Consider the following 23,440-nt stretch of genomic DNA (forward strand, 5'->3'; position numbering starts at 1 on the left):
CACACACACACACACACACATGTCTGAGATCCTTTGGCATTCATTATCATGTCTCCAGTGTTTTCTCTGTAATTGTTACATCCCAAAGCATTTCAGACTTATAGAGTCTCTACATCTGTCCCTGTTTTGTTATGCAGTGCACTCCTTTTCTTTCAATTACTCATAAAAACACTCCAAGCATTTCAGCTAAACATGTTTTTTGAAATGGGAATTAGTCCTGACTATGTTGTTGTTTCTGGTTTTCAATGCAGCGAGTGCGAGTAGATTATTTAATGTATGTTTACGACAGAAGTATTTGAACTTGACTGCGGAGAAGAGCTTTGACTTGTGCACATTTTAAACTTACAAATCCAGTGAAACCCCTATTTTCACTTGACTATATATTTCAAACATAACTTTAGCCATTCTCTGTTCCTCACTTGAGATTGAAAGTCTCCCTACCTAGCCAAGAATCACATGGAGACTTTTTAAGACTTAGGAGTAAAGTTGTGTGCCCTGCATTTAAGGGAAAACACATTTACTCAACCTTGCTGAGCCACGCTTTCTCCATTAAATGAGTCCATGTTGAGCACCCTTTCACCCAAAAACTGCTATCAAATCATAAATAAGCTCTCTAATTTCATAACAAGATCTGATGTCCGCTGCACTCTAAATAATGACTGACCCAGAAATGAATGTAGTTTTATAAACTGAGACAAACTAAAATATCAGATGGCTGCAAAACCTTATGTGGAGGTCTTGGGTTCTTTTACCACTATGTTTTTTGACTGAAATAACATACATGAACCTGAGGTGAGCAGAGCTGATGTCTGATACACAAAACTGTACTCATTTGAGAGGAGAATTCAGTAACTTCTTTATTCAGGGAGTTTACCGATTGATAGAAAGCTTAACTTGTTGCTAAATTAGCTCTAAAAGTAAATGCAGATAATACAGAAACTAAGAGTAAAGCTCATGGCTGATGGTGTTTTACCGTGAGGACTTTCCCAGGAACATGGTGACCTGATAGTGAAACAGGATTACAGAAGGTGCTTGGGTCTGTGTGTGAGTTTATAGCACAATGGGATTATAAAGTCCTGACTCTTCAGACGCTAACTTCTGCAGAGGGAAAGACAAGGTTTGGATAATAATAACAACGGGGCAGATTTGGTTGGTAAAGGATTTTTAAAAAGTAGCTAAAAATAACCGAGATAACACAAATGTGATTTTAGAACTTTACAATGCATTCACACATCACACACACTTACCCGTCTGTCTGATGTCACCAGTCTGAATTCTTGCTGGAGTTTTCCAAAGATGGATCTGTGCGTCTTCCTGAATGGATGAATGGTGCCCTGCGAATAACAAAAAAAAACGAGTATTAAATATTGAAGCACATTTTTAGTGTAATTTGATAAAGCAAACAAAATAAACAAACAAACAAAATGTTGTCTAAAATAATTATGTACGAGTTTGAGTACAAATAGGTTTGTTGAACTGTGAGAGTAAAGCAGAGGAGCTAAAGAGTGAGCTGCACTGCCACCCTGTGGTGAGTCAGGGTATAGCAGTCACTTTTTTTCTTAAAAACATTTTTATGGAACCCCTAAATTCCCTTAAATTTGTTTTTTATATTTCTCACACACAATTTAGGTTTGAATGTTTGAATGTACAACTTTACCAGCCACTCCATAGATTATTTTACATCGTTTTTTGGATGCTAAACGGTGCTAATTTTGAAGCCTGAGCAAAACATCAACATTACGTCAACAGTTTTATTTTCTTGGGTCACACTCGCTGAATAACATACAACTAATATCATTAATAAAAATACTTCGATAAGTTTGAGAAGTTCACATTTTTTTGGAGGGGGGAATCCATAGATACAGGCCAATACAGTCTTTTGAGAAATACATTCAGACTAAATAACAGTAGTTAAAATAATGTATCTCATGCAAATCTCGCTGTGAAGAAGAGGACACACTACAAGAACGTCTGGTAATGCAGCATTCTGAGATCATCAATCTTGTGACAAAATGTTTGTTTACCAAATGTTAAAGACGGCACCAACACTGTTTGTATTTATAAAAGTCTAACCTCAATCCTGGGAGGTTTTCATGTCAAACACTCAAATTGGACTAGTGGATTACATGTTTTGAAGCGCAACAGAAGCTACACTAAACCTTCATTATAGATTTTGAATTTTGTGTATTTGCAGATATCAGAGACACTCACCAACACATATGTGTCGTGTTCGTGCTTCTTCCTGTGCATGTGAACATCTGTGGAAGACAACAAATAATACTTAAACGTTCGTTATGATTCTCAGATTGTGTTTGTGTTGTTAGACTCTCTGACTATGACTTAATGTTTGTGTGTTTTGGTACAGATAAATCTGCTTTCCTTGTGCAACTCTAGCGTTCAATTCATTTAAAAAAGAGAATAATTTTCTTATGACTTTACGAAGCATAGTGAGTAATAACTGTCGTCAGTGGTGAAAGAAGTACTCAAGGATTGTGACTTAAGTAAAAGTAACAATACTTCATTTTAAAAGTACCGTTAATAATAATAGACCTTTTGCATTCAAAATCTTACCTACAAGTACAGGTATCAGCATCACAATATACCTAAAGTACCAAAAGTATGCATAATGGGCCATTTCTGAAGTTACTCGGTTACTATTATTATTATTCATGTGTTTCTATCAAAGCTGGTAAATGAAGAGCTAATTTGAGTGACTGTTTATTCTGCTGCTGGAAATCTAAACCTATACATATATGTCAAAGTTGAGTAAATAATTGATTAAAATGTAGTATTAGCTAATATTCTAAACCTAAAAAGTAACTAGTAACTTAAAGCAGTCAAATAAATGTAGTGAAGTGAGAAGTACAATATTGCCTCCTAAATATAGAGGAGTAGAAGTATAAAGTAGCATGAAGTGAAATTACTCGTGTAAAGTGCAAGTACCTTTTTTTGCTACTTTGTACTTCTACTGCACTACAATTCAGAGGTAAATTGTGTTCTTTTCCTCCACTACATGTACTTAATACCTGTAGCTGGGCAGATTTGTATTAATGATGTGAAATATAATCACTCCCTAAATCAGACTGTAGTTCACCTGCAGTAAATCCAGCAGCTACCCTGCAGTATACAAAGCCAGTAAAACTAGCTGCACCTTTACCAGCTCTGAGAACACTTTAATGATCAATCATTATAAAACATATCAGAGATGTTCTTCTGAAATGGAACAATTTGCATAATAAGTACTTCTGGTTCTTTAAGTATACTTTTCTACTTTTACTTGAGTAACATTTTGAAGGCAGGACTTTTACTTGTAATAGAGTATTCATTCATACACTCTGGTACTTCTACTTTTACCTAAGTACTAGATCAGAGTACTTCTTCGCACTTCTGTCCATTACTGACTGTCGTTCAAACGTTTCTGTTAATTAACCGTTGAACGTTAACCGTTTGACAGTTCCATGCTAGCCGGATTAGCTAACCGTTAACGTCAACAAACAAGAACCACGGGCCCCAACAAAAGCTATATGGGACACTTAACTGGCTCAAGGGACCAGTAAAAACACGTTATATGTGTAAACTGTCTTAATAACCAGCTAAAGGAAGAATACACTCAAAAACGTTCCCAGCTAAACCCAGAATCAGCTGTTAGCAGAGCCGCCGGTTTGACTACGTGTTGTTAGCCGTTAGCCTGTTAGCATAACAAACCTGATTCCGTGACGTTAAGGACATCCACCGAAACCATGTCAGGTTTATCCAGCGGACCCACTTTTCTCTCGGTCACCCCTGAAGGCACCACGTCCGGCTTCGGGCCAAACTTTCTGGGGTAAAAGTCCCCGGCATTATGGTAAGAGAGACCCGAGGACGTGGACATCATTCCGTCCATCGCCATTTTGCACTTCCTGTACCCATCGGCCTGTTCGATATCGCTGCACAGCGCATGCGTCAGTTCAAGTAGAGCTCTGCTTGAACAAGTAGAAAGTCTAAAGAACAAAACATTTAAGCACAGCTAAAAGCGTCATTATTAACTGTGAATGGATTTTGCCTCAATGTTTCGCACTTGCTACCTAACTGTTTTTCTATGAGACGATTTTATTTTGAAGGGAATGCTGAGTAACACCCGGCGTTTTGTGGCTTACTGTTTTGATTTGTTGAAGAAAGGAAACGCCCCCTTTCTCTGCATGCTATAGATACTTTATTTAACCCCAATTGGGACATTTTTACAGGAGCAGCAGTGTGTTCAGGCATTACAAATTTAAAAGGTGCAATATAGTATGGACATAATAAAGTCTAAAATCTGAATCTAATATAATGTCTTTGTTTTTACATGCTTCTTTTTTTCCTTTTAATTTCGCTGTCTATATATATTTTTTTCCGGTCTTTAAATTTAACTTGTTAAATTAATTCAACGCAGGTTTTTATTTTTTTACTAACAAAGTTTGCTTTATCTGAACATTTGTTTAGAAAACCACTGCCTGAGTTTGATCCGTTTATACCTTTGTGATTAGTCTTTGAGAAGAATTCAAATCATTAATTATTTCTGACCGTTTTCAGATATCTAACATATATTTGTTATGACTTTTACAAACATTTTACATTTATTTTCTGAGATTTACATCCTTTTGGGAAACTTTTTCATGCGTTATTGGGGGTATTTTTGAGACTTCATTCACATATTTAAGGACATTTTTCAGACACGGACTACTTTATAACATTTGCTGTAAATGTTTAGTTTTAGATTTGATTATTTCTGTACTTTATTCCACCTTTCAAATGTTTTAATGTCTGAACACACTGCTGCTCCTGTAACGCAAGAATTTCTCAATCTGAGTGTAGCTAAAAGCGTCTAATAGGTGACATATAATGTATGTTTGGGAGCACTAAATATTTGGCAAATTGCAATAATGAACACTGTCTTAATCTCCAGCATTTCACAAGAAAACCAAGATCAAATAATATTAACTTTTCTTCAGTATCTTTACAGATTTACAGTTCAGGACACCTGTGTTTGTGTGTGAAAAGAAACATGGTTTACCACAAAAAAGCTGCAGTCTTGGTCCAACTGAATTTTATTCTGAACATAAAGACAACAACGTACATCTCTTCTTCTACAGTGATAATTAACAGCAGGCTGTCTCTATGGCCCCCTGTAGTGCTCATATATTAACTCTCAGATAGCAGTAGTATTATACACAACCTGGTAGGTGGACAGTAAGAACGGGTTCAAACTGGATCAGTTTCAGAACAGTGTGGAGAGGAAGAGGAGGAAGAGGAGGAGGGGTTTAAGACAAATGCATCTTCAGGGGAAACACAATCATTCGATCACACCTTCCTCGGGTCAAGCTGACTTCTGATTGGACAGTGGCTGGTCACTCAGGTAACTATAGGTTGTCTCAGTGGGAATTCAGTAACCGTGGCATTGAATTAAAAAGCAGCCAATTAGCTCACTAGCTAACATATCTACAGCAACGTTACCTGTCCAACTGGCTAATGCAGCGGCCACTTTGAATACTCATAGGAAGAAATGATGCTGCATTCAGAGAAACTTGAGTGTTTGAGTGTTTTCCAACAAAGGAAAGTAAGTGATTGAATGCAATTGATGCCTTATTTTCCAAATTAGTGATTTGTTGTTTCTATTTTTTGTAAACAAAACTGGACAAATTGGCACGTTTTCCAGAACAAACCAACACAACCCCATGTGAAGCATCAGTAATAAACAACATATACAAACACTTAATATTTGTTTTAAATACTCAATCGTATAAACAAATAGGAAATTAAAATGGTGTTTTAAAAACACAGGCGCCCATCAAGGGCAAATGCCATATCCACCCACTGATAAATAAGTCAAATATAATCTGTGTAACCACCCCCGTGATAATGGTTTGCTCCAAAATTTAATGGGTTCCATGCTAAACCCTTTCTCTTAATTTCAGTAGTTTCCGCATTAAATAAAAACAAACACACAAACATCTTGTAGGAGGCAACTACAAGTTATTTAAGGAATTAGTTTTATAAATATTTTAATAAACTTGAATATTTGGAGCTGAAGTGAGCTACCATATCCTTTAGCTTAATAGCTAGCCAATTTTCGTGCTAATTTTAAGCAGCCACTACAGCATTTATTCTCAAAACTAAAACAAAAAAGTAAAATCATTCGATATTTTTCACCAATACACTTTCACTCAACCCTTTTAACAGACCTACTTTATTTACTTCGTTACAAACAGATTACCCATTAGACACCAAATTAAATTTCAAATTTAAACACACCTTTTCCCCCCTGTTTATTCATTTGAGCTCATCAGAGTTTAATGGATATTTAAGAATTGCACTTTATTGTATACCATTAACCAAATGATCGGTTTGGTTCCAATCAGGTGAAGGATGGGTTCATGTTGATTGACAGCTAACCTTTCCAAACACAAGCCAGTGTAACTATAATCAAACTGTCACATTTTACCCTTTTGCTTGAAAGGTATGAATGCACAGTGGAAGATGGCAGTGAGAATTGACACTGTTCCAACAGTAAGCAAAAAAGGAGCTTCAACAATTATTCATGTATTCATGTAAAGTATGAGAGAAAGAAGAGGAAGCGTGACAGATTCAAGCGTGGTAATGTGTGTATTATGATTGGGGCCCAAAGTTGAGTGTGTGTGTGTGTGTGTGTGTGTGTGTGTGTGTGTGTGTGTGTGTGTGTGTGTGTGTGTGTGTGTGTGTGTGTGTGTGTGTGTGTGTGTGTGTGTGTGTGTGTGTGTGCAGAATGTATAGTTGGTCGTTTGTAAAGTGGTGAATGCAGATTTTTATACTCAACAGTTTGTCAAAGTGACGTTGAGAGGCCCCCGAACGACCAACACTGCAATGTAGAGAGAAAGAATGAAGTTAATACGGAGAGGAAGATAGGAGGAGTTACTACAGAAATAAAGGATAGGTGGATAAAGCACGTCGATTCTTTATCTTAAATACAAATGACGTTTGATCTGGAACTATAGCTGATTAAATACTACAAGTCAAAGACCAGTGTTCAAAACCTCACTGAAGTAAAAGTAGTATTATCAGCCAACTCGAAGTATTGAATGTGCGGTGAAATGTAATTAAAATACCTATCGCAGAAATATTGCTTGTGCAGGAAAATATAGGTAACAAACAAATGTAGAACTACTCATTAGTGTTGCAGTAATGTGTATGTTGCATTAAAAATGTACATATATATACATCTTATTTAAAATGCAGTATTTATAAAACGTATTGCCGCACAAATTCACCATCGATGTATTCAATCTGAAAAGTAACTAAAGCTGTCAGAAGTATGTAGTGGGGTCATTCTGCCATGACGTTGACATATGTGCACTTCAAATGTGTACTTAAGTGCTAAATGTTTTACCCCTTCACTGGAGACAAAGATCATTAAACTGTAATCTTAGAGACATCAAACTAAATAAAATCTGAGTTTTTGTTTTTAAGCAGGAAGCGTTGCAGACTGGTTTTCTTTCCATCAGGCCTGAAGCTGTCAGCGGACTCTGGATCTGTTTCCTGCCACATGTGTTAACCCTCAGATAAATACAGCATGAGCATGTACGATAATACCGCCCATAATTACTGTCCAGAACAGAGTGCATGAAGCAAACACGTGCAGCTCTTAAATTGCTATAACATCTGGTTCCGTCAAGGACTGTCTGTATATGTGTCAGATAATAATGATTATAATAATAAGATGTGGTATTCACGTCGTAAACAAAGACAAGTATTGTGGTGTGTCAGTTCCTCCCGGCAGAACTGTTTTTTCATCTGATTGCAGACGGGGGGTTTCTGGGAATACTTCCAAGGCAGGACCACAAAAGCCCAGTCATCGAAAGATTACATTTCATGATGCCTCATTTGCATAATTTAAGCATAGCCTTTCGCACACTTGTTTTAATGTAAGCAATGAGTTGGGGAAGTTTAATGTATCTATTAGTAAAAATGTTTCCCTATGATGTGTACAGAATATAAGCATTTTACTATACACATACTCCATCTTCCAAATCTCCACTTCAGTATCACTTACACACTCCAAGCTTCTGAAGCTTTTACAAATAGCTTTACTCACACAGCATTCACAGCCGGATTAATAGAGCTGTTTATAACTGGAAACAGGCAGCAGATGCATTTTTTATTTGGCTGTTGACAGTGTTTTGTGATTTATGGAGTGAAACAAAAGGATATCTTGGATCCCAACTGTGAAAAAATGGACTCTATCATGTCCTCAAAATGAAACACTACTGTAATTCACCCAATGTTCACATTTCATTTCTGAAAATGTCAGAAAGTATATTTTGCACAACATATCTATCAGTCTTATTTGGTCCCCTATACATCTGTACAAAATGAATTTTACGAAACACATGTAGCTCCAAATGAATTATTATTATTAATGAATTATTATTAATATACTGCTCAATCCATACTTTTACTCTAATGCTGCTGCTGATACCTATTTTTTGTACTTGAATGCAGGACTTTTTCTTTGGTATTTGTACTTTTACTGCTGCGAACAATCCGATATCTTCTTCAACGTTTGATGAGATATATGGGCAAAAAATGACACATATTTACATATTGGGATATGTTTTTCTTCACCTGTTTCTTGCCAAAAACTATGTTATTGCAAGGATAGAAACCCCATTGAGGGAGTTCGTTTTATTCTCTGAACTGTATTGGCAAGTCGAAGAGCAAAGACTGAAGAAAATGAGGAAGAAAAATAAACTTTTAGCCATTTTTCTTTTTCTACCGCAACCCCCAACCATCTCAAGAAGTTGAAGAATTCCTCTCCCGGGGTTTCCTCCTTCTCTGTCTCATATCTGAAGTTTTGCGGGGGGGGAGGTTATACTCGCGTTTCCCAGAGATTTGGGGGTCTGGTTGTTGCTGTTCAGTCCAAGGAGGGTGTGAATGTGGTTCTGAGCGGCACAGAAATCTGACAGAAGAAGAAAATCATTATAATAAATGACTGATCTTGAGCGACCATAGTTTGTGTGTGTATGTTTGTGTGTGTGTGTATGTGTGTGTGTGTGTGTGTGTATGTGTGTGTATGTGTGTGTGTGTGTGTGTGTGTGTGTGTGTGTGTATGTGTGTGTGTGTGTGTGTGTGTGTGTGTGTGTGGGCCCCTCCCATTTGGTAAAAATTGTACAGGGCTCTCTCATCAGTCACACTTTCACACACTGCAACATATTTGTGTGTGTATGTAGTAAAAGAAGGCGGTCCCTGGTGCCTCCTCCTTTTACTACTCACACGCACACACACACAAACACACCCTTCCTCACACTCTGTGTTACTTGCTTGCAGTAGATGGACGCTGAGCTGCACAGAAATCAGACTTACTCTTTTTCCTGCTTTTTACTTTGTCTGTTTCTTTTAGTTTAGTCGATTATTTTCTTCGCTGTTCTGAACCAGGATGAACACTAACACCTTCACCTCCAACATGCAGTCCAATCTGCAGAGGGCAAAGGACATGAGCGATGAGGAGAAGCTGTACAGATACAAAGGGGTTTTGTACCCTCAGCTTCTCTCCCCCATAGAGAATCTAAAGGCTCTGGAGAACTTCAAGGCCCGAGAGGAGGACATCCTGCTGGTGGCCTACCCCAAATGTGGTGAGTGACTCTACCAGGGAATAGTGTAAAAAAAAAAGTATCTGCTATTTTGCATAGAATTGTGACAGAAATGTGACATTGGATAAAGCCCTGTTCAACATTATTTTTACAGTTCTGGATGTGTCTTTGTATTACTCCATAAATCAGAATAGTTCAGAATATATATCGCCAGGAGCCGTGAACCATGCATTTACTGCATGTATTTAAATGCTCTATAAATCAGGCTTTGAATGACGTGAACAAAGCCCTTTGTAAAAAGCTTCAGAATATAGAGAGTAGTTTGGTTTGATGTGTGGAAGTGTTACTGAAGTGGAGATTTCGGGGTTTTTTAACGACCTTTAATAGGGTAAAAAGTGTAACTCATATAGATCAGCATGAAAACTTCCCCAGCTCGTAACTCACATTAACACCAACTTACAACCTTTCTGAAATGTTACGTTTAAATATGCAGTTGTGTGATCCATATAGTAAAAATGTGCATACACAAGAATGCTAACAATGAAGCCAGGTTCAAAAGGTCAAACATTTTACAGTTTAGACACTCTTTTACCCCTGCATGACGTCAAGACAATTAGGTTTTGTAATTCAGGAAAACATATGGACTCATTTGGGTAAAGTTCACTCATTGGCTCATTGATGAATCTCCTACTTCTGCAAAAACAGAAGATCAACATTTCAAAATCTCATGTTTTCCTTTTTCTGACTGAATTAGATTCCAGTAATAGGATTTGGTATCCTCAAATAACAGTAACATTAGTAACATGTAAGTATACAAACAACAACTGAACTGAGGTTTGAAGACCTGTACATCTTAATTCAAACCATGTCAGGGTGGACAGTCTTCTGATTTTGCAATTATTTACCTATTTGACATTTCACATGAAAAGGAAATGGTTTAGCTTGTAGAATAAACTGTGCTTTATTTTGGGAAATACATTTATGAGATCAGACAGATTCAAACTTCATGTCGCTCAGGATGTAGTTAGCCTGTCTTTGCATGAAGTGAGGGAAACTGGCTCTGCTTCTGATGCATGATAAACTCTTTCTTTCATTGGCAAACAAACAGAGATCTAACAACCGTTTCAGTGGGGGTTGTGTCAGTGTGCGGTTGTCACAACAAAATCCAAGCAGGTTTTTATACATCAAGGAAATAGATGGTTATTTCATGTCGATTGCAACAGGAAGCGTGTGTTGCATGTTAGGTTCTCCTGTGATTAAAAGGTAAAGACTCCTGTGTTTCCTAATTTCCGCTTGAGTGGATGACCGTTGCACATACTCTACCGAAATGTCAACAAACAGGAATAACCGTCGTCAGCTTTAGTACAGAGAAGGTTATTGAACCTATGCTGTGATTCTTGCGGATTTACACCCAACAAATCACACAGAAGCGGCTCGGATTTCCCTCCTTACTGGCTGCCCATGGTTTTGGTTCATTCTATTGGCGCCAACAAGGGATAATAAGCAACCCCTCGAATACATTCATAAGGAGAAAAATGTCAGAAAGCCAGATAAAAAACACACAAGGAAATCCCCCCCAAAACACTGCAAATGAAAAGCTGTGCTGCAGAAAGTCTGCAAACATACTGCATGTAGAGAAATAATGCAAATAGAAAATAACTCCATACACACGTGAAAGTCTCCAGGCCTCGGGGAGTGGGAGCGCTTGATTTAGGAGGCAAAGAAGGAAACTTTACAAGAGAGTGTTTTTTGTTTTTGTTTAGCCAGTTCATTATGTGTTAACTAACTGGACATGCAGGGTTCTGGTTTCTGTATTTCCAGATTTGTTGCTATAAATCTGTCTGTTTTGACTTGCATGTGTCCTCGTGTACAGCAGTTTTCATTTGTTGTGCATGTTTTTGTTTTGGATTTTCTGAATTCGGAGTCTGCAGCTCATTTCTCCCAATGGAAATATTTTGCCTTGTTTACCACCACATAATTGTAATTAAAATCAACTTGTAAATTGAGTTAGCCTGTTCGCCTTGTGGCAGTGCTGTTTTAGAAACTCCCCATAGTTGGTGAATTTAAGGACACACAGACATTTAAGAGGTTAGGATGGAAAGAGTTTTGTATAATTTATGATGTCTACAGACAAGTACAGTAAATCTTCTTTCTGGAAGACTGTTAAACTGTGTCGGGGGTTTTTAAGTCCAAAACCACATGAGTGAATGAAAGCAAATAAATTCAAAACAACTTTAAATATCCCAAATTAATTAAGAGAAAGCTACAGTCAAGAAAAAGCTCAAATGTGGAATGGATTCCAGAAATTAAATAATTAAATGATGGTTATAAAAGACAGCAAGAGCATTTAATCATAGGACTGCAAAGGGGAGGATCAAGTTTAATTTTCCAAGCCTGTGAAACACAAACGTTGTAAGACATGCAAGAACAGGACCCAAAAAACTCCAAAAGGTGACGAAAGTTAATTTCCTGTTCCCATTTCATGCTTAGTGTATAATCACTGCAGCCCGTCAAGACAAAGTCATCCACATTATCCCCTGATTAAAAAGGAAATGTATGTTTTAATGCTTTGTAGGATGAAGAAAACATTCAACGTGTTTATTTGTTACTAAAAGAAGTTTAGATTTCCATATAATTCAACTTTTGAACCGTTCTCATGTTGTCGTGTTATTTTTCTTGCAAACATTTGTTTTACTTTTATTTATTACATACATCTTCAAGTCATCACTAAAAACTCTCCTGTTCACCGAGGCCCTTTGACCCCTAACCCATCACAGTCCCGCTGCTTCCACTGCTATTTATTATGTGCCTTACTTTGTTCGTTCGTTTTGTTGTGTGACCTAATTTAAAGCGGCCTTGGGTCCCTTGAAAGCTGCTATTCAAATTAAATCTGTTATTATTATTATTATTATTAATAGTAGTAGTTTCTATTATATTTATATATCTGCTCTTAATTTTTTCTTAGCATTATTCCTCTTGATGTGTTTTATGTGCAGCATTACACAAAAGCAAATTCCTTGGGGAAAACTGTCTTTGAAATAAACCTGTTTCTGATACGGTACATATCCAATTATTTTGGTGACTTGAGACTGAAATGTAAAACTATTTCCTGCCCTTTAACCTCTAAAAAGCCACTTCATTGTCACTCTGCAGGATGTCTGGGTGCTGTGGTAACCCTTGCATACAGTAACGCCTGAGTGAGTGTGCTGATGATGTATCGAGATTTAAAAGCACCTCATTTGTCTCCTCCTGGAATCACAAAGTGCTCACAGTTCAGCCTCAGAGGAAGAAAAGCTTCACGTTGCTGCTGTCGCTGCGTTCCAGGAATGTGACGTGTTTTCTTTCAGGGATTTGTGTTTACCTTCGAGAGACTTTCCTGCACACTGACGAGAAGAAGACAGATGAGTTAATTGCCTTTAAAGGAATGTTAGATTGCACACAACGATCACACATCTCCATCTATATGGGGGCCCATTTGGACGGGGGCCCGCATGGGGAGAACGGCTATTCATCTGCTCTTTTTATATGTCCTCTTTTGATGCTACAGGCACTTAAATTTCGCAGCAGATAATGGCTTCCTGATGTCTCGCTGATATACGGCGACAGATAGAGGAGGATTTACCTCGCCTCCACACGGGCTGCTGTCGTTGTTAGGCCTGTTAGATATGGTTAGTGTGTTGCACATTGTGGCTCTAAAAAGCAGGTTTTATCATCACTTTCTGTCCTAAAATCTACTTTAAACCTTTTTAACTTTTACTGATTCAGTCTACTCAAGAAACCTTCGATGTTGTATAAAAGTCAGCTCTTTGAGCACCATAACGCAAATCCAATATCCTCTAAGGAGTTTATGTTTGGGTTGGATTAGTTAGTGTGTCAGCAACATTAAAGGGAAACTTCCGCTCATATTTTAATGAAACACGATGCATAAGAAACAATAACTCCACATTTAAGAGCGATCAGAATCACGGGACCATTTTATTTTTTTAAAGAGGGCCTTGTGCTGCGCTCTTCAAGTACACTTCAGTTCTCATGTTGGAGGCAGGAATTTCACACAAAAATCAAACTGTGTTTTATAAAATAGCCCTTTCAAAATATCAATGTTTTAGAGTCTTTCAGAACCAAGTTTGCATTTCAAGTAACCTTTAAGTTGAGTTTTTTTTTTATGGCTGTAAAAGCTGTCTTTTAAATCTACTCGTGTGACCGATCGATAACAAGAAATGTCTCTGAAGTATTTTGTCCTAACACAGTTTGGACAACAAAAAAAAGGAACTACAAGAACCATAAAAAGCTGCTTTATTAGGACAAGTGTGTGTGTATTGGTCTTGTGATTTGAATGGTTTATCCTGGGCCAAAACTACATACAGTGGTATGCAAAAGTTTGGGCACCCCTCTGAGATTTCATGACAATTTGCTTTTCCTTTATAATAGAAGATCACAGCAACAACATTTGTTTTCCTACAAAGATGTAGACGTTTTAGTGTTTTCCAGACCAAAATTCTTAGGGTAGCATTACATAGTTTTATTATAATAAAATAAAATGCAAAAAATGGGATGTGCAAAAGTTTGGGCACCCTTATAAATAGCATTCATTTCAACACCTGTACGGATTTATAGCTGACAGGTTGCTGCACAAAATTGCTTTGATTAGCTCATTAGACCTTCAATTACAAAGACAGGTGGAACCAATCATGAAAAAGGCTATTTAACATAGGTAATAGCTGGCTGTGCCTGGCCTAGGTTCTTTCTTAGGGAGTGGCAAGATGGGGACCTCAAAACAACTCTCCACTGACCTGAAAGCTAAGATAATCCAACATTATAAATTAGGAGAAGGGTACAAAAAATTATCTGACAGGTTTAAACTGTCTGTCTCCACAGTCAGAAACGTAGTTGTGAAATGGAAGGCCACAGGAACAGTCCGTGTGAAGGAAAGATGTGGTAGGCCGACAAAAATAGGGGAAAGGCACAGGCGAAGGATGGTGAAAATGGTCACAGAGAAGCCACAGACCACCTCCAGAGAACTACAACAACATCTGGCTGCTGATGGTGTAGTTGTTCACCGTTCCACAATCCAGCGTACTTTGCACCAGGAAGAGCTCATTGGAAGGGTGATGTGCAAAAAGCCTTTCCTGAGTGTTAATCACAAGAAGAGTCGCATGAGGTATGCAAAAGCACATCTGGACAAGCCAGAAGCATTTTGGAACAAAATACTGTGGTCAGATGAGACCAAGATTGAGTTATTTGGTCATAACATGAACAGGTATGCATGGCGAAAAAAACACACTGCATTCAATGAAAAGAACTTGTTGCCCACTGTAAAATTTGGTGGAGGATCTATCATGTTATGGGGCTGTGTGGCTAGCACAGGTACTGGAAAACTTGTTAAAGTTGAGGGCCACATGAATTCCTTACAGTACCAGGAGATTCTTGACAAGAATGTCAGTCACAAAGTTGAAGCTACGCCGGGGTTGGATTTTTCAGCAGGACAATGATCCTAAGCACCGATCAAAATCCACCAAGGAATTCATGCAGAAGCACAGGTACAATGTTCTGGAATGGCCATCCCAGTCCCCAGACCTTAACATCATTGAAAATGTATGGATTTATTTGAAGAAGGCTGTCCATGCACGGAGGCCAAGAAACCTGACTGAACTGGAGACGTTTTGTGTGGAAGAATGGGCCAAAATACCACCTGCCAGGCTTAAGGGACTTGTCTGTGGCTACAGGAGGCGTCTACAGGCCGTTATTGCAGCAAAAGGAGGCAATACTAAATATTAATGGAATTATTTCTTAGGGGTGCCCAAATTTATGCACATGCCTATTTTTGTTTGAATGCACATAAACATGTTTCTGTTTGACCAATCAAAGTTATTTCACTACTGAGATGTTTCTGTTACCATAAGGTATAACATATGTTAAAATGAAGTTGCTGCTTCAAAAGCTCAGCAAGTGACCAACTGATGCAGTGGTTTTCCTAAGGGGTGCCCAAACTTTTGCATACCACTGTATTTCCAGCAAACTTGCATGAAATTAGGTATAGCTTTTCCGTAACCCTGCTGCCAATCAAACTGAAACCTTCCTGGCGGAGGTAGATATGAAAAATATATAATATGGAATGTGCTTTCAACATAGTTAACATAATGGCTTGTTTAAGGGTCCTACTGCTGTTTAAGGTCATTGATTACTTGTATTTTTTTTTTAAACACTGAAACATGAAAATTAAGTGGCACTCGGAGTGTGCAGACCTCCATTCAGACCGTTTAAATTCATCTTTGTAATCCTCTGTGATTTGGATCTGTTCCCTAGTCCCTAATTCAAGTTTCATGAAAATCGTGCCTTTAGTTTTACTGTGAACCTGCAAGGTAAACAGGGTTTAAGTAGGCAGCGCAAATCTAAAAGTACCTGGAGTTTGTTTTACTGCCCACACCTTAAGCCTGACAGGTCTTAAACACCTGGAAATGACGACCGTTGATCCCGAGTCATTATGTAACAGCGGGATCTGTCGAGGGAACAGAGGAGCTGCAGAGAATCAAGCCGACTCACTGCAAACAAAGAAAGAAGAGAAGGAGAGATGAAAGAACTAACGTGCAACAGCTGCAGAGATAATGTGCAAAGAATAAATAGCTGCAAATGTCTTCAAATGTCTGGCGTTATCACATATTCAGTGTTTGATGCACTGTGCATTGTTAACTCAGTGTTCAAAGGGATAGTTTGGGTGTTTTACACTACAGCAGATTTGGATGTATTTAAGACACTTTTAAAATATTTTCACCCATTTTAAACTCACATACAAAAACAGCATTTTCCCCTTGCAGGACACAGGAGTTTCTGGTTTCTGTTTATTATGGTTGCTACTGATGTAAGCAGTGGTTGAAAAGGTGTGTGTGTGTGTGTGTGTGTGTGTGTGTGTGTGTGTGTGTGTGTGTGTGTGTGTGTGTGTGTGTGTGTGTGTGTGTGTGTGTGTGTGTGTGTGTGTGTGTGTGTACAGGTTTTAACTGGATGGTGGGGGTGGTGAAGAAGATTATCGCAGAGGCCCCTGTGGAGAAAGCTGAAGCCAGGATGCCGCCGCTGATGGAGTTTTTTGGACCGGAAGTTGTAAAGGTGTGTGTGTGTGTGTGTGTGTGTGTGTGTGTGTGTGTGTGTGTGTGTGTGCGCACGCGCGTGTTTTGCGTGCGTTCGTTTTTAGAGTAGTGCAGAGAGGAGATAAAGTTCGTCTGAGTTTCTGTGACCAGCGTCTCCACTATCAGATGTTATCTAACAGGGAGCTGAACGTGATGACAGAAACAGATCAAACCTCTCTGACTTGTTGTTTTGGTTTCCAGATGCCTCCTTTGAGTGAAACTGGGTTTTGTCATATATCTGAATAATTTAAAAGCAAAAAAAGTATATATTTGAAGTAATATTGGGGTTACTGTGTTAATAATTTAAACACTTTTTTTACTGATTTCCTTTATTCAGTATAAGCATTTTTAGTTCTTTTGCTTATCATTTGGACATTCTCAAGGTCAGGTGAAACACTCTCGATTCTGGTTGGTCAAATTGGACATTCCAGAGGTGATTAATTCTCACCAACAGACAATTGCCAAGGAGAAAAGACCGTTGCTAAGGAGGATCAAGGGATTATGTGCAGTCATATCAATCTTGAATCATTTTGTGACCACAGTAGAAGTTTTTAAAAACCCTCTGCAGGTTGTGTTGACACCGTGTAAATACCTCCCACTCTTAGTGTGTGTTTAATATTGAACCCCTTTATTATATTCCTTGTTTCTTCCACAAACACAAAACCAAACCTCATTAAGTAAACACACGTTGAGGGTGTCGGCCTGTCGGTGTTCAAAAGTAAAATCTGTAGCTTGGTAAAGTCAGTAAATGTCTATATTATATGTCTGGCTGTCATCAGAGACCGACAACATCCACAGAAAAAGGATTTGAACACAAATGCAGATGTTTAAAAGGATTCTTGGAAACCTTTCAACTGTTCAATCAGAAACATATGGTCGTGTGTGTGTGTGTGTGTGTGTGTGTGTGTGTGTGTGTGTGTGTGTGTGTGTGTGTGTGTGTGTGTGTGTGTGTGTGTGTGTTGCTGATGTGTAATTAATCAAGGAACATAGTCTTTCTGTGTGCGAGCTACATGAGACGATTGACTTTACTCTACCTCATTTATCTTTCTAGTATTACCTCACTCAGAGTATTGGATTTGTACAACAATACATTGCTTTTTTTGCGAGCTGAACACGACCATGTGTCTGAAATTGCTCCAGTAATATGCAAGTACTCTCTTAGAACAATTAACACACAAAAATAGTGTTGATAGAAAGTTACAAGTCCTGCTTTCAAAATCTTTCTCAATTAAAAGGATAAAAGTATTAGCAACGGCCCATCCCATAATAAAGTAGGCTATAATTAATTATTGAGTCAATTATTGAGTTATAGTTATTCATTTATTATGAAATTGTTAGTAGTTATTACCTTTAATGTGTGTTGGTTTTAATGGTAAAACATCCAGGAAGCAGAGGCTTTTAAGAGCAATACTACTCGTGTAAAAGCAGGGTAAAGGTTCAAAGTTAAACATGCCTTGCAGCTCATTCCAGGCTTGCAGGTTGTGAATGGAAAAGCTCAGTTTGAGTGATTGGGACCGCTTAACTTTTCAAAAACCGCAGGACGTCATACTGCGTGACTTTTGCTTCTCCTAGTTGCCTGTGTAGGGTTAAATGAAAAGAATGGGACTCCTGTTTCCCACGTTCAGTAAATATGTCTTTCTTTATCTTCCCTTGATCTCGAACAAAGAGAATATTTACCCAGATTTAATCAAATATTTTACGCTCAGTGTTTAATTCTACATTCAACAGATTCAGTTTCAGCCCGGCCCGGTTGAAGAAAGATGACCTTAGTGATCACTTAGGCTAAGATGACTGGTGTGATGGGTCAGTGCGTATGTGTCACTGTCATTGCACAGATCAACACCTGCTCATCCAGCTTGTGATCAGTCATGGCAGAGGTACTCGGGTGTTGCATTTAAGTAAGATTAGCAACACGAGATGGGGAAACACTAACAAGTGCAAGCGCTGCATTCAAAATCTAAAAAGGACAAAGGTATTAGTATCAAAATATACATGAAGTACCAAAAGTAAAAGTACTCATAATGAATTAAGGACTTTTCCAGAATCAATAGTCAATAGTTGTCTCCAAGATGTAATGGAGTAGAAGTATAACATAGCATAAAAGGTGGAAGAAATTCTCAAAAAGTAGCTCAAATGTGTCCTTAACTGCAGAACTTTAGTAAATGTACTTGGATGCGTTACAACTGATGTTCTCATTCTGTTTACCAGCATGTATATTACAGTGTGTAATAATGTTTCCTGCCCCGCTCTGTCCTCAGTCGGTGGAGGAGAGTCTTTCTCCGAGGTTTCTGGGGACTCACCTTCACCCGGACAACATCCCCGCCTCCTTCTATGAAAAGAAAACCAAAGTACGTTTTAAAAAGTCTGAAGGCACTCGTTTAATTTAGAAGACAAACAGTAAGTCTCAAATAAAACTGTGAAAGGGAGGGAAGTCATTTATGTAGAAGAGGCTTTCAAAATAAAATCACATTTTTTCATCGTGCTATCCTTCTTGCAATGAATTCGCTTAAAATACAAATCTGTTTAGTTTGTTAGTTGAAATGGTGTTGTGTGTGTTTCAGATTCTGGTGATCTTCAGGAACCCTAAAGACACGCTGGTCTCGTTTTATCATTTCTCCAACAAAAACCCGTACCTGCCCTCCGAGTCCTGGGACTCCTTCTTCTCCAACTTCCTGAGCGGAGACGGTGAGAAGACACACACACACACACACACACACACACACACACACACACACACACACACACACACACACACACACACACACACACACACACACACACACACACACACACCATTACTTAATCACGATAAGAAAAAGATTTATAGATAATCATTTGCAGAACTAGCACATCCATTTTTAATTAATTAGACCACGTGGGATTAAAGTCATTTGTACTTTTTATTTTCTCTACACACTAACTTACCACTTACACACTTAACCTGCCACGTGTGGCTAAAGTGAGAAATATATGCTTTTAAATCGCTTATTTTCTCTGAATGACCAACATGTAACGCCAGAGAAAAGCACCAACATATACAGTAATACAATCTGCTCCAAAATGACTGGAAAACTTCATACAATTTCCTCAAGATCAACCATTATCAAAACGTGAAATAAAATCTCACTTTTTTGTTCAAACTTGAGATTTTTTTGTATTTTTATGCCATTTTAGACACTGAGGGTTTGTATTTTGCCTCTGGATTTAAAACAAAGGTGGTAAATAAAACAATGACAAAATACTAATCAAATGCATATAGGGTGCTTTTTAGATCCGAAACAGGAGTCCTACCAGGTGCTTTAAGAGGCGGTGTTTCTCTGAATTGATGCATTTTTTTTACACAACCAGCCTCTATTGACAAGCAAGGTTCAGAGGTAAGAATATTTATATTATAGTGTATAGAGACACTGATTTAAGGTGTCTAAAACTCTGGCTCCTGACACCAGGCAGTGTTTTGAGCTTGCACATCCTGACTTTATGGTCCTGCAGCCCGCAAGGTTTATGAACTAATAATATATAAGCCAATAAACGTGCAAAACTGGTTAAACTTGCTCCACTGAGGAAGCTGTTGCATGCCCTTAAATCCAGATTAGATCTAAAGAGCATCTGTTTACAGCATGAATACACTCATAAAGTACCAGTACAAATGCCTCTCACGGCTGCACAGGGCGAAAGGAGGGCAGCTTATCAGAACTGATAGCATAACGTCTAAGTACCGGTGTAAAAGTAATCAGTTACAGGAGAAAGGTCACAAACAATCTAGTTGTAACTGTAATAAAAAAATGCATCTATTGGCTGTTGCAGAAAAAATGTAACAATACAAAAATGTTTGAAATAATAATAATAATAATAATAATACAGAAAAAATAATAAAATACAAATAAATTCAATTCAAATATTTATACAAATAGAGAAAAGTACATTTATGCACACCATACTATAACAATAATTAACATGTAAACATTTGTAAATATTCCAAAGAAAAGAAACGAAAATGCTGTGTCACTGTAACGATCAATCACTGTCACCAGCCCCAGATTCCAGGGCTGTGCAGAGGTAAACCTCGTTTCATGTGTTTATGTCATCCTAACACCAGCTGACAAATCCTTGTTTCTCTGACATATGCTAACCCTCGAGTCATTTGTCTGCCACTCCTTACCACACCTGCTCCCTCAGCTGTCAGATATTCACCTGATAGTATTTATATTTACTCTCTGACAGATTCTCTGTGGTCCCTGAGTAAAGTTGTTTAGTGTGTGTGTGTGTGTGTGTGTGTGTGTGTGTGTGTGTGTGTGTGTGTGTGTGTGTGTGTGTGTGTGTGTGTGTGTGTGTGTGTGTGTGTGTGTGTGTGTGTGTGTGTGTGTGTGTGCAGTTGTCTGGGGGTCATACTTTGACCACGCTCTGGCCTGGGAGAAGAGGATGGACGATCCAAACGTCATGATCGTCACCTACGAGGAGCTGAAACAGGTAGATCCATAGACTGTATATATACAGTCTATGGGTAGATCACACTCATCGATGTAAAAACAAGACCACGCCGTCCATCAAGCTTTAACTGATTTCCTTCCCTCCACGCAGACCATTCTTTCAGTTCATTTATTTAAAAAACACACCCTGCAGATACTTGCATTGAGCTGCAGAGAGACAGTCATTAACTGTGTTTCCTCTCCTGCAGGACCTGAGCGATGGCATCCGTCAGATCTCCTCCTTCTTCGGCTACAGTCTGACGGAGGCTCAGGTGCAGCAGATCTCACACGGCAGCACCTTCTCTGCCATGAAGGAGAGCTCTGCGATCTCCCATGGTGCTATGCTGGACGTCATCTTCAGAAAAGGTGCCTTAAAAGTCATGTTGTGGTGACACATATTTAACTAGATGCTGATTAGCATGCATGGTATACTGCCTCTTTATCAGTCATATAAAGCAACTATAGACACTCAAAACCCAATATAGGCTATTTAAAGTTGCCCTCTCTTCACACCTAGTAAACCCGTTATGGCACACAACTTTTAAAATAAATGAGTGATGGAAAAAGTATTATCACATCCTTTTTAAAATATTCAATAAGTCAAAGTCCTGTCTTTAAAATGTTACTTAAGTAAAAGTACAGAAGTTACATTCGCAAAATGTACTTAAAGAAGCAAGTGTAAATACTTATTGTGCAGAATCACTCTATTTGTTTTACCATGGCATATGATATAATTAGCATCAGAGTGTTTAAGACCGAGAGTGAATGTTCAAATGCTCAACGAAATGAGGTTTGATAATCCATTTGTTATAGAGGAGAACTTCAGTGTTGCAGATATAGAATACTACTTAATTATTGTTGTCCCTGTGCAGGCGAGGTGGGCGACTGGAAGAACCACTTCACCCCCGAACAGAGCCAAGAGATGGACGCCGCCTTTAACAAACAGCTGGCAGGAACCAGGCTGGGGGCCAAACTCAACTACCAACGCCACTGCCAGTAGGAAGCGGGAGGGGAGCAGGGAAAGAAGGAGGGAACATATATAGAAGAAGGGGGAACAAGTGCATTATGAATTTTATCATTGTATTTACTCCAATCAGTGAAGTTTGGTTGAAAGGTTTCAAATCAATCATCAAATTGGGTTCACTTGAAGTTAATCTGTGCACTAATGACAAAAATCAGTGAATACAAAACAGTTCTCAAAATACAACAAACACACTGCTCATCAACACAGGAAACATACAGTATCTTCTGTGGGGATTAATGGACATGCATTCAGATGCTTTTACCCACACATTTTGACAGGAAATGCAAACATGATTGGGAAACACAATGAAAGTGGGCCGAGGTAATAAAATCCTGACATGCTTTAATAACGTGAGTCTGTGCAACTCCAGGTGTTTCTGTTTTACCTTTCAGCCACGGTTTGCTCAGATACAGGTGAGGATTTGGTTCTGCAGCTGAAATCCCGAGCACATGAACTTCTCAGGTTATTTTACATATATAATGTTTAAAAAACACATTTAACATTTGAATTATTGTCAAAGTGGCAGCTACCTGAACTCGTGGAAAAACGCACTTAATTCTGGTTTAGAAATTGTGGCTTTTAAACAACTTTGTGAATATGGGCTTTTATAAATATGCACAATCACTGTTTAATCTGTATGGTTATTACATGCAGTGCATCACTGTACAAGATGAAAAATAAACCTCTTTTCCAGAACACTTATTTCATCTCCATTTATTTGACTCCGTCTTTGCTCCTCAGAACATAAGGGGCATGTGTATCGTCCTTAAATAATCAATATTAATTACTACTTGAAACTTTATATATTTTTAGATTTTGATAATGATGTATTTGCTGGAAGCTCTATATGAATATGTATTAAGTGTGTTATTACAGTCAAAAGAAATGCAAAGTTGGTTAACACACTGAGCTAGCCTCACGATACTCTACAGAAAATAATTGAACATAAAACAAATGTATGAAATTATAATTGTTCAGGTAATAAGTTAATTTCACAAACTCAAATATGGAATTATTCCTATCTTAATAGATAACCACATTATACTCAAACAATAAAAGATAGTGGTCTGGTATGGTTAATATAAATATATAATATATAGTGCACTGTAAGGTTATGCAGTAACACATTTGATAAGATACAACTGCAACCATTCTGAATATTTAAGTGTTTACTTTATTAATCACAACATAAAGGAAAATTAAAGCACCATAGTAGATTTTTTAAAAAACATTAAAAAGATTAAAATAGAC

The 23,440-nt window shown here is 38.1% G+C and overlaps 2 protein-coding genes across 3 annotated transcripts in view; one reads left to right on the forward strand and one right to left on the reverse strand.

Moving 5' to 3' along the window:
• The window catches only part of slc30a6 (solute carrier family 30 member 6), a 41,609-nt gene extending 37,700 nt beyond the window's left edge, over nt 1–3,909 (reverse strand). The window contains exons 1-3 of the mRNA XM_063875399.1: nt 3,706–3,909; nt 2,212–2,258; nt 1,248–1,334 (exon numbers count right to left, since the gene is read on the reverse strand). Coding sequence (XP_063731469.1) covers nt 1,248–1,334; nt 2,212–2,258; nt 3,706–3,889 — 318 coding nt within the window. The 5' untranslated portion in view covers nt 3,890–3,909. The remainder of the gene's footprint in view (nt 1–1,247; nt 1,335–2,211; nt 2,259–3,705) is intronic.
• A 5,372-nt stretch (nt 3,910–9,281) lies between these two features.
• Nucleotides 9,282–22,891, forward strand: sult6b1 (sulfotransferase family, cytosolic, 6b, member 1). Of its 2 annotated transcripts, XM_063875161.1 has the most exons (7): nt 9,282–9,623; nt 16,567–16,679; nt 18,958–19,047; nt 19,261–19,384; nt 21,072–21,166; nt 21,375–21,531; nt 22,038–22,891. In XM_063875161.1, exons 1-7 carry the CDS (start codon nt 9,428–9,430, stop codon nt 22,163–22,165), a joined length of 903 nt encoding a protein of 300 aa, XP_063731231.1. In that variant the 5' UTR covers nt 9,282–9,427; the 3' UTR covers nt 22,166–22,891. The 2 variants fall into 2 exon arrangements, with proteins under 2 accessions (XP_063731231.1, XP_063731233.1); XM_063875163.1 differs by lacking the exon at nt 18,958–19,047.
• The last annotated feature ends 549 nt before the right edge of the window (nt 22,892–23,440 follow it).

Source organism: Eleginops maclovinus, chromosome 22 (genome assembly GCF_036324505.1).
Source record: "Eleginops maclovinus isolate JMC-PN-2008 ecotype Puerto Natales chromosome 22, JC_Emac_rtc_rv5, whole genome shotgun sequence".
NCBI classification, from domain to species: Eukaryota; Metazoa; Chordata; class Actinopteri; order Perciformes; family Eleginopidae; genus Eleginops; species Eleginops maclovinus.

Coding starts and splice junctions, on each gene's coding strand:
- sult6b1 (XM_063875161.1), top strand. CDS start 9,428: ATGAACACTAACACCTTCACCTCCAACATGCAGTCCAATCTGCAGAGG. Junction 16,680..18,957: donor TTGGACCGGAAGTTGTAAAG/GTGTGTGTGTGT, acceptor CTCTGTCCTCAG/TCGGTGGAGGAGAGTCTTTC. Junction 21,167..21,374: donor CCTACGAGGAGCTGAAACAG/GTAGATCCATAG, acceptor CCTCTCCTGCAG/GACCTGAGCGATGGCATCCG.